Source organism: Polistes fuscatus, unplaced genomic scaffold, assembly GCF_010416935.1.
Source record: "Polistes fuscatus isolate 324 unplaced genomic scaffold, CU_Pfus_HIC Scaffold9, whole genome shotgun sequence".
In the NCBI taxonomy this organism is placed as follows: Eukaryota; Metazoa; Arthropoda; class Insecta; order Hymenoptera; family Vespidae; genus Polistes; species Polistes fuscatus.
Window position 1 is genome coordinate 145,252 of NW_025113173.1, and position 12,039 is coordinate 157,290.

The window sequence follows — 12,039 nt, forward strand, 5'->3', positions numbered from 1 at the left end:
AGAATATTTTTCTGGGAATAAAAAAAAACATAATTACATATCTAAAAATTCAATAAATAAAATAAAACAAAACAAATTCTCTTAATAATAATGTTTTAATGTTTTGATCAAAGTTATATTTTGTGCCTTATACCCAGTCACACCAATCTGTTAAATAATTTTTATTATACAAAAAGTATATAAACAGTTTTTAAATAAATTATTGATTTTCATCAAGATCAATAAATGACCTACATATTGCTATAAACAATAACCAGGAGGATTGTTTAATAAACAAGTGAAATGTGTCCATAATTATGAAAGTGGTTTAAGAGTCATATATCTCTTGTTTCAAAATATTTAAAGAATTACATTTGAAAGGTAAATGAATTCTATATAATATCGAAATAACAAACACCATCTAACATTTCATTTTTAATATATCGTCAAAATGACATTGTATTAATAATTTAATAAAATAAATAACTGATATAAGTATTTACATGAATAATATTTCATATATTATATGAAATAACTGATAAACTTATCTTTTTTGTTTCCTTTTCCACTTTGACTTATTTTAAACCACTTTCATAATTGAGCCGTTCAGTGCACACATCGATTAACTCCACTTTTTGAAAAATCTTAAATTTATGTGTCAATGTACTTGGTATAGTCATAACTTTTTATATTTATAATAACTTTCCCGAATAATAAAGATTAACACCATTAAACGGCAAAATTTTGTTTTTTTGGCCATTGAAAAATAAGTAAATTTATTTCAGAAACCATTTCGATTATTTTTTAGCTATTATTTCTTGTTAATTTTATACACCGTTAAATGAAAGCTATATCTGTATTTATGCATTCTACATTATATATGTAAATCTATAGATTATAACAGCCCTCCAAACCCGAAAGGGGTTTGTAAAGAATAAATAAAGTAAAGAATAAATAAATAAATAATAAAATATATGTATAATAATGAAATAATAAAATAGTTTAAACAAACTACAAGCTGTTAAACAAATAAAATAAAATATTATAACTGGAATTTTAAAAAACAATGTATATTATTTCATCGCGTTTCACGACTTTTTGTTTTATGGAGTTAACCCTTTGCACTCGAGCGGCGCCAGTATGGCGCCCGGTTGATTTCAAGTGTCAACTCGAGTGGCGCTGTTGCAGCGCCCGAGTTATTTGAAATCTTTAATCAAGCGACTTAGCAAAACAGCACAAAAAGGGACTGCTAGGTTTGCTTTGACCGTAACACGACTGGAGGTAAACGGGAAATTTCGTATTACTGTGATACGTGTCCTGATAAACCAAGAATGCATCTTGGCTATTGTTTCACTAAATATCACACCAAAAATAATTACAGAGTGTAGTATTTATCAAAGTTTGTTTTTTTAATCGATGTGTGCACTGATGAACGGATCAATTATGGGCTCCAAATATGAAACCATGAAACCATGAAACCGTGTCGTGATGTATAGTCCGAATATTTTTGTAAGTGACTGTACTATCTCCCTTTCTCTCTATTTCCCAGTTTATCTGTCTCTTTCTTATCTTGTCTATCAAGTTGAAAATTGAGACGTCGTCGAAAGGTGGCAAATCGGAAATCGCACATGTTACTGACATGTATTCTAGATCATCTCGGTTTGAAGCTATCATCTTGCGGTCCTTGCATCATTGGGAATTTGCTGATTCTAGGGCTCGACGTTAATCGTGACGAAGTTGGCGCAATCCGTCAAATCGTTCACGTGTATCTCTACTACCACTACCGAGATATATCCCCCATGGCCGGATACTCGACTGTAACGATGATCGTTCCCCGTCCGTAGTTATCGAAAATGTCAGTTTAATTAATACCCTCGGTTGAACAGTGTCGAGTAACTTATCGATTGGTACTAGCCCTTTAAACCATATGGTTAATTCGATACGATTGAATATTTGCCAATTATCCCTGTAGATTGCTGAATGGCCAAAAGAAAAATTGGATTTAACATCTTTTTTTTATTCGTTCGTTTAAAAGAACGAGAAGTATTGGTGAAAGTAATAAAATGTGAGATGGGATATCATTTTTGATTTTACGTATGAGAAAATTTGATTCATTCGAAAAGATTTGTTTTGTTGTTCTTTGTAAAAGAATGAGAAGTATAAGTAAAAGTAGAAAAAAAAGAGATTTGCATGTTTATTTGTTTATTTAAACATTGACGGGAATTACCCATTGTTGCATAATAAATATAAAAAATAAATATTGAAAGATAAAGATAATATAAAAATGATACTGATAAATAAAATAATATGAATATAAATAAATAAATATTAATTAAAATATATATAAAGATACATAATAATAAATATAAATATAAAAATAAATAAATAATATATACATAAAAATTAATAATAAATAAATAGACTATATAAATATATTTACAAAATGAATGAAGATTAAAATAAGTAAAATATAAAATAAGTAGCAATATAAAAATGATTAAATAGAAAAAATGAAAAATAAAGTTATACAATTAAAGTGAGTTTAGACAAAATTTAATGTAGAATGTGGATTGGTAAAAAATAAATAATTATAATTAAATTAATTATTTAATAATAATATGAGATATATATCATTTTTATTTTGCTTATACAAAAATTCTTCATTAGAAAAGATTTGTTCACGTTTTCTTTTTTTTCTTTTTTTCGTCACTATTCTGTTCGTTTATTTCCTATTTTTCTTTTTTTTAATCCAATCGTTATTGAGAGTTTGGAATTTCGAGAATAATTCGATGATAGGCAATTAAACGTCGGTACACGGAATGTTTAAAGTTGGTTAAGAGAAACAGTTAATTATAGCAAACTGCTGTTATATGCGGGTATACCACTGTTCACCTTGTTGACGCTGGATAATCACCTGGATAATCATAATTCGATCTTATGAACGTTTGCGACATTGAAAAATAATAATTAACGTGAAATTAGTGTGATATTTGATGAATTGAAAAATACACGATTGTTATCAAATGAACACGTTTATTAAATCATTTTAACACTTACATTAATTTATATTTTAATTTCATTTTATTAACATTGTTTTGTTCTTGTTCTTTCTTTTTCTCTTTCATTTTCGAAAATAATATAAAAATTAATAAATCAGATTTATTAATATATATATTCTTTTTTGTGTTTCTTTTCTTTTTTCATTCTTATTATACATTTTATCGATGTTTTATTTTATTTAAACAAATGTAAATTTATATTTAAAAAAAAGAAAAAATGAAAAAGTAGAATCGTTCGTAACGAATGAGATTCGATTCTTCGTCAAACGTTCGAGTCCACAAGGGACAGTAAATAAACCATGTTTTCCATGTATATTTGTCGATCTTTTCCACCTCGCTTGGTAGTAATCGGTTTATTTGCTAATTATTTATCTCGTCGATACGTCAACGATTATCATGCATTCGCTCAAATAAAGTATTATCCGTTTTTTCTTTTTTTTTTTTCATATTTTTTCTTTCACTTAAGACACATTTATACACACGAAATGTAAAATATTCAAATTAAAAATGCACACGCGTGTGTGTCCGTCAGTTAAATCTCAGTCATTTATTATTTAAAACAAAGTAATTTCATTGAATTGATAAAAAAGATTAATTAATTGCAAATTCAAATTTTGTTCATATTTTTGTAAGAACGTATCAACAATATCAATTCAAAGTTCTATAAAGATTTGTATAATAATTATTAAAAGAAAAACGAGAATTTGTTATTATAGTAGAATCATAAAGTGAAATTTATCATACATTTGAATCGTTTGAAATGTACGAAGAAAACGATAAGACGTGAAACACTTGTGCTGCGAATAAAATACCTTGAATGTTACATTGAGAAACTATAAGTAATAAGATCTTGAAATTAATAGCGAAAACTATCTCGAAATTATTACATTTAATAAATTTAATAAATTTAATAAATTAAATAATATATATATATTATTATTATTAATTATTTTAAAAATTATAAAAATTAAATTTTTTTATAATTATAAATATATATTATTTTATATATCTTATTTTATAATTATAAAAGAATATTATTATTAGAATAAATAATTTAATAAAATAATTTAATAAATAAATAAAAGAGAATAGTACTCAATTTCTCATCATAAACTCATATACGTAATATTCGGAATGAACAAACATAAACGAGCTAACTGGTATGGAAGTTGAAACGTGAATACATGTATTAGGTATTACATACATTACATATGTAATATATATATATGGTAGGGTAAGGATCATATCGTTTGACAAGTAACGTAACTCGATTTCTACCTTTCAAAAGGTATTCTCCGTTCAAACAGAAACGTTACCATGAATGCAATCTCATTACTGCGAAGGATGAAGTCTCAAATGGAAATTCTCCTTATACTTTTCCTCTAATATACTTCAATTATTAATTATATTATTAATTTGTTTGATTAAATAATTAATTACAGTGTTATAAGATATTAATTATATGATATTATAATATTTAACGATTAATTTCAAATTAACTTATATCGTTAGAATTTATTTCAAGAGGTTTAATTAACGTTTATTATTCTCATCTATTTTTCTATCGGTTGTTGCATCGTTTCTTTCTTTTTTTTTTTTCTTTTCTAACAATTATGATAAATAATAATTACAGATAATTTTTAAATTGTGTATATCTTGTTTTACGTTTAATTTAATAAATATAAGAGAAAAATATTTAAGATGTGTGGTATGGAAAAAAAATGTTTCCTGTATATATGAGAGAGATATTTGAAATAAAATAAATTAAAGTGAAGGTATATATATATTATATTATTATTATTATTATATATATATATAAATAAATTGTTAGATAAATTATTAGATATATTGATAGATAAATTGTGAAATAAAATAAATTAAAGTGAAGATATATATATAGACGAGAAATTTTATATTATCGATGTAAATCTTTAAAAAGTGTCTCATAACACGATATACTGTTTGTAAAGTAATAAATATATCGATCGTAACATTACGATATTATTTTTCCATCAAAACAAGATTATCAGAAAAATCGATAATTTATATATTATTTTCTATTAAACAAAAAACTATCTTAAAGAAATATATTTTCTTTCCCTCTCATATTGTCGATAAATAATCGATAAAAACAACTTATATTGTTAGAATAATATCAATCGAAAAAAGTATAAAGAAAATAAAGAAATCGAACCGATTTTCTTCGTGCACCTTTTTTAATGTTTTTTTTATTATTATTATTATTATTGTGGGGTTTTGAATTATCTAGAAGTATAGAGATAAATATGTAGTGTTATGAGTGTGAGATAGGAATGAAAGAACGCATCGGGCGAGAATAAACATAGGGACCGTTGCATTAGGATATTTGCCTAGGATATTTGTTTAGGTTCAGGGTCACATCATCTGGACTTTGTCGCCTACGTATAGCTACATCGAGGCCTCTTGAGCGTTCTCGATTTTAAGGTGAAGAAAAGGCCGTTATTCATGATGGTGAATGATCGGGAAATTTCTAGAAGAAGCAACGAGAGACGATGGAGGGGATGTGGGGGTATAAATAGGCGACGGGAAGGACCGGTGGTGCGTTCTGTGGTAGTTTTTGATTGAGACGACGAGGGAAAAGTGTAACGTGAGGTACGGAAGACAACGGGGAACGGCGAAGGATTACGATAGGCGACGACGAGTCGGATTCGGGTGTTCCTTGTGATTGTTTGCGGACGTAGAGAGTTACACTTAGTATATCGTAGCATTAGTTTAGATTATAGATACTTACCATTCTATCTCTTAAAAACAATATACCTTGTTAAGTATTCATTAATAAATACTACCTTATTATTATCATTAAATATATCACCATTATACATAAATCTTACATTATTATTGTTGTTGTTCTTATCGTATCGTAAGAAATTTCAAAACGGTAGCCTATATTTCTCGATCTGTGTTTCTTTAAAGTTTGCAAAGAGAAAGAAGGATCTTTCTCGGTCGAGTCGTTGTACATAGTCCGGCACTTCTTTCGACAAAGCTTTTCTCGATCTTACAACAATAAGAAGAAGAAGAAGAAGAAGAAGAAAGAAGAAGAAGAAGAAGAAGAAGAAGAAGTAGAAGTAAAAGTAAAAAAAGTAAAAAGAAGAATAAGAAAAGTCAGGGGGGTGTCCAGTGGTGCGAGAGAAAGGCAGGAAGTTCAGAAAGTCGGGTTGCACCCGGATTTATTTGTGTCGTTGAAGGCCAGTTCTTTTCTTCTCTCCACTGTAAAAGAGCAAAGTGGGATGCTCGTCTATCGTCCAGTTAGCTTTTCCACCCTTATCGTTTGCCCTTTTCACGATTTTCCATCCACTCTACTAGCTTTTCCTATTTTCTCTTCTTATACTTATTTCATTCCATTTTATTTAACGAATTTTACTTCCGTGTATTAAGTTTCTTTTTTTTTTTTTTACACAGGTTATAGTTTAAAGGTAATTTATATTAAACATTTTTATATTAAATCATATATTAAACATTTCGTATAAATCTTGACAAGTAAATGACTCGTAAGCTATTGAAAATTATTTTATTTTATATAAAATAAAACAATAATATACAAATTTTTATTTGTTTTACTTTGGAAAATCTCTCATAGAAAAAACAGAGTATATTTGATAATTTTTATATATTCAATTAATTATATTAGGATTCATTTTAGGAATTGATTAATGAATTTTTTCAAATTCATTCCCGATTTGAATCATCAAGCTCGTTGCGTGTAGTTCATTTTATTATCGAATTTCATAATATTTCCAAAATTTCCATTTTGACAAGATTAATGTATATAATTAATTATACGTAAGCAACATATAGGCTGCTTTTTGCATCATATCGTAAATGTCTGAGAAATTACCATACAATCCTAAAATAATCATACGTAAAAATAATTTTGCTGATATACATGTAGTGGAAAATCAAACAATGTTAGAAATACCTCGGCATTGTTTTCAATTTAAAAGCGTTTTTCGACAATGTAGGAAATGTATTTCATATCTCTCACATTTCCTAAAAATTCTTGAGATTGACAAATAAGAAACCGGTAAAGTAAGAAAAAAGATAGAAAATATTTCTAAACCTGTTCTAAATCGTTCTAAATCTGTTTATCTTCCGATACGATAAGGAACAGTGGACCCTACATAATAACACACCAGCATTGACTAAGTTTCAGTTTATAGAGGTACGCACAATCTCAACAACCCGTTACATGCTCTCTTTTGTGTGTATGTGTGTGTGGTGACGTGGTTTTGAATGTAGAGGGGTATGTGTGTGTACCTGTTGTCCGATAATGTATTCTTTTCAATATTGCCTAAATAGCATTTGGTGTTCTATAGAATGTCTAATTATTATGTTCAATACTTAGGAAAAGTCCGTAAAAATTCTTGTTTCCTACATTGTCGAAAAATACTTTGCATTGTGGATAATACCGAGGTATTGCTAACATTGCCTGATTTTCCACTATTCCAATAACATATATATTAATTTTATAATATAATAATTTAATAATAATAATTTAATTTAATATAAATAATTAATTTATATATATATATATATAAATACGTATAAAAATAAATGATTTTGTTGTTATATTTTGTATGAATATTTTGCTCACCTTTCAACTCATTTGTTGCCATTGCCTCGTCGCCGTATAATTGAAGTATCGGTACGTTGGGAAAATATTTGTGAAATAGATCTCTTTCTGGACATTCGAAATAATAATTACTATTATAACCATGGATCCCAAAACCTATCGTGTGCTTTTTTAAATTGATTTTCTCTTTGAATTCTTTCATTCTTTCTTCATCATAAGAAGAATCATTTTCTAAGATTAGAATCCAACTTTGCATATCAGTGCCATTTAATAAAATAGCAACGCAATCCGCACTGTGTTGACATACGTGTGAATTATAGTTAGAATTACAAATTGATAACTCATTTAATCCTAGACCCAAAATAGATGTTTTTCCATTTGGAAACCTAAATAATAATAAATAATCATTAATTTAAATTTATACTTATAAAAATGAAGCATATGTATTATCGAGAAACTATATTAAATATTAAATATATTACCAGTTTTGTAAAGATAGAGCTAATTTTGATAGACAGCTGGTTGCAATGTCGTAAATAAAAATTATACAGCCTGACGTAGGAAAATCGTCATTGATAATTGGTTCGAATACGGTTTTCAGTCGATCGGCGTTACTCAATGAATTGTCAAACAAACATTTCAATTCTTCGCAATATATTCCTTTATGCCAAGGATGTTTATTAAAAGTAATCGTAGAGGTCTGTAGATTGGGTATTTCGGGAAAAAAAATACTCGAAATTGAAGTTTTAGTATACCATAAAAAAAAGTGTTTTACTAAGATCGAGATACAATTTGGTGGTAGAGATTCACAATAACATCCTTAAAAGAAAAAAAAGAAAAGCAAATAAATGAAAATATTCAAAATAAAATAATATTCCCATTAATCGATATATAAATGTATAAGGTTAAATGTTTACCTTCTGGAAGTTTTTTTCCGTATTCAATACCGCAATAAAACATATGTAAGGAAGGTTTAACTTGGCAACAGTCTATAAATTGTGTTTTCCAAGATTCCCAACTATCAAGGCATGGACTTGATTGCTGTTTCATTAGACACGAGGAACCCCTACTTTTGCTTTCTTCTTCGGCAATTTCTGACCAAAGTCTATAATAAGAAAATACATTTTTATAATGTGCATACAATTCTTATTGTATTTATATAAATGTATCTATCGTATTATTAATTATTAAAATATTAGATTACAAAAATAAATAGATATATATATATATATATAAATGTTTGTTATATTACTATACCTACAAACTTGAGATGCATTGTACAAATCTATTCCATTCAAAAATTCAAAAATAATACGCAACTCGTCCCTGTTTAAATTTGCCATCATTTCTCCAGCATTATTTAACATTACAAAATATGATACTTGTATTTGCCAAGATTCTTCCAATATGGAGTAGTCCTCCGGCAATTAGGTTTAGCTAATTGCGAGAAAGGTGAAAGGTTTAATTCAAATAAATCAAAAACACGAAATAGTGTTGAGCCAATAAAAATTCCAATACTTTATAGACTCGTCAGGGAAAAGCCTTTGTATTTGCCAAAATTTCTCCAACACGGAGTCCTCCGGCGATTGGATTAAGCTTAATTATGAGGAGGGTGAAAAGGTGAATTAGAATTAAATTAAACACGTGGTTGAGCCAATAAGTGCAATGCTTTATTGGCTCGTCAGGGAAAAAGCCTTGCGGCAAAAAACCCTGGTTGTTATTAATACAATGGACGACGATGGATCACGGATTGTGTCCGTGATCAACTTCTCGTCATGATTAACCTTGATGGTCAATCTCATTGAAAGAAATAGAAATTATATCTCTCACCGTTAATTGTCGCCTCTACGTCTACTACCGGGTTACCACCTCTACGTCTTTTACCGGGTTATCGCCTCTACGTCTCACCGGGTATATCTCCTCTACGTCTATCACCGGGTATATCTGTAAGACGTATTCGTCTTAACAGATGAATTCTTTGCCTCTCTAATACTCCTTTCGCTTGTTGTCTCCGGGGTGTTTAGTTTCCAAGTGTCCTCGTAGGCGTCCAGCGGTTGAATAGAATGCGTGTCTTTCGTATTGTGCCCTGCAGGGTGCCCTCACTCGACGGTCGAGTGGTGGGGTTATGGATGCTAGTTACTAGTAACTCTCTATCGATTTAGTGGGCGCATAGTAAATCTCGTATTTTAGTTACAATCGATTTTCGGCTATGATCGATTCCGATCGTACAGCCTTGCAGCATAAAATCCTTGTTGATATTAGTCTATATTTAAATCCGCCATTGATAGCTGTTTGTAGAATATAAGACTGAAAGCAATTTGAAATTAATGAGATAGGAAAGGATAGATAAATCAATCGACACAATTTTACGCGATATAAACACTTGCCTCGGCATAAAAACTCTCACGAAGTTGAGAGAAAAGTCGGGGCAAGCGAAAGCTTTATTCAAACAAATAATATATAAGTATTATTTGTTTATTATGTAGGATTCGTGAAAAAATTGGGCCGTTGGACTGACTGGACCGGGACTCGAACCCGGGTCTTCCGCTTTCCGGGCGACTGCTCTTAACCATTGAGCTATCCAGGGCCCACCGTCCAATCTCCCCACGAATGCCTACTTAAGTTTGGTCTGGAGGTGCTTCGCATCCCACATTCTACCCCCCTGCAACTTTTACATTCGACCCCGAATGTTCGTCATTAGATCTTCTTCCTTGAACCATCTATCCTTCTTCGTTGTCTTGAACGCATTGCTGGGCGCTTAAAGGCCGTCCTGCCTAGTTCCCCAGCCAACCCGTTCACGTCCTGAACGCATTGCTGGGCGCTTAAACGCCGTCCTGCCTAGTTCCCCAGCCAACCGTTCACGTCGCCACTGTACGTCTTATGTCGGCCTAACCTCTCTTTGATAGATGTTTTTAATTATTTTTCCTTAATTGTTGCACGGTCGTAGAAGCGTGACACGAAGCAAACCTCCATCCCGGCTGAGCCCCCAAAATGTAGGATTCGTGAAAAAATTGGGCCGTTGGACTGACTGGACCGGGACTCGAACCCGGGTCTTCCGCTTTCCGGGCGACTGCTCTTAACCATTGAGTTATCCAGGGCCCACCGTCCAATCTCCCCACGAATGCCTACTTAAGTTTGTTCTGGAGGTGCTTCGCATCTCACAATTATATGGACAAGTTAAGGAAAGAACGCAAGCACTAATTTCGTCGCGAGGGACCTCTTTTCTCCTTACGCTAGAAATTTCTCTTACCTTTGATTCCGCAGCAACTATTCAAGATACCGCAATCTACCTAGACACGTTATCAGTCCTACAAATAAGCGTTATACCGACACAACAACCTCAACTTGGATGTAGCCTGAGGCCGATGCAATTCTATCCTACGTTGGTAGACCGACAAGCACTGTAAAGAAACACCGTTACTCTCAGTAGAAGGAATGGTTGTAGCCTTGCAGCTACAACCCTCGACTGGATGTGACCTTGCACAATCTCTAAATGGTTGTAGCTGCAAGGTTACAATCCTCGAATGGTTTTGACCTTGCACAATCTGTAAATGGTTGTAGCCTTGCAGCTACAACCCTCGAATCGTTGTGACCTTGCATAATCTCTAAATGGTTGTAGTTGCAAGGCTACAACCCTCGAATGAGTGTGACCTTGCACAATCTTAAATGGTTGTAGCTGCAAGGCTACAATCTTCGAATGGTTGTGACCTTGCACAATATCTAAGTGATTGTAGCCTTGCAGCTACAACCCTCGAATGGATGTGTCTCTGCACAACCCTTAAACTCACACGTTGGTAGCTTGGAAGAGCACCACAAAAACACCCAAATAACACCACAGCTGTCACTTAGATAAGGCCAATATGGCGTTGCTCTCTATTTTCAGAAACGAAAACTTTTCCCTCGCTATCCGGATTTGGACTACTGCGTGTGTCTTCGAGACCAAGGCCCTACGCACGTATCTCCCCTCCCACATACCTCAAGATGTACTCGCATGTATCTTGCGTGCTCGGCGGTCCTATATGTTTCTAAGGCCCCCGCGCGCTTTCCCACCTAACTAAGACCATCGTGGCCGATCCTATTTAGGGTGTGATACTAACCAATCTCATGTCTCAAACGCCGTCGCATCTAACCTAATTCGGCGCGCCAATTACAATCGGTCACGTGCCCTAATTTCACCCGAACACTAGCAGTTCCTAGGCATCTGTCAACAATGCAAGCAGCTTTTAACAAAGTCGGAAATCATCAAAGCATTTTACAGACTTTCCTAAGCATGAACATCTACTTTGAATAGTTGTGTATGTGTGTGTGTGTGTGTATGAAAATGGGTCATGGGTTGTTTGTGGGAGGGGGGTTTATATCGAATATTATTATTAATTATTAAAATTATTATTA

The 12,039-nt window shown here is 31.5% G+C and overlaps 1 protein-coding gene and 1 non-coding gene across 2 annotated transcripts; both read right to left on the reverse strand.

Annotated features, from left to right (window-relative positions):
• Positions 1–6,644: 6,644 nt before the first annotated feature.
• Positions 6,645–9,197, reverse strand: LOC122525677. Its single transcript, XM_043648598.1, has 6 exons — positions 9,166–9,197; positions 8,905–9,084; positions 8,565–8,752; positions 8,130–8,466; positions 7,669–8,033; positions 6,645–6,921 (listed from the first exon to the last, which is right to left on the reverse strand). Exons 2-6 carry the CDS (start codon positions 9,012–9,014, stop codon positions 6,848–6,850), a joined length of 1,074 nt encoding a protein of 357 aa, XP_043504533.1. The 5' UTR covers positions 9,015–9,084; positions 9,166–9,197; the 3' UTR covers positions 6,645–6,847.
• A 964-nt stretch (positions 9,198–10,161) lies between these two features.
• Trnas-gga lies at positions 10,162–10,236 on the reverse strand. Its single transcript has one exon. It is a non-coding gene; the product is annotated as a tRNA-Ser (tRNA).
• Between the last annotated feature and the right edge of the window lie 1,803 nt (positions 10,237–12,039).

Coding starts and splice junctions, on each gene's coding strand:
- LOC122525677 (XM_043648598.1), bottom strand. CDS start 9,014: ATGTTAAATAATGCTGGAGAAATGATGGCAAATTTAAACAGGGACGAG. Junction 8,753..8,904: donor AATGCATCTCAAGTTTGTAG/GTATAGTAATAT, acceptor TTCTTATTATAG/ACTTTGGTCAGAAATTGCCG. Junction 6,922..7,668: donor GGCAACAAATGAGTTGAAAG/GTGAGCAAAATA, acceptor TGATTATTTTAG/GATTGTATGGTAATTTCTCA.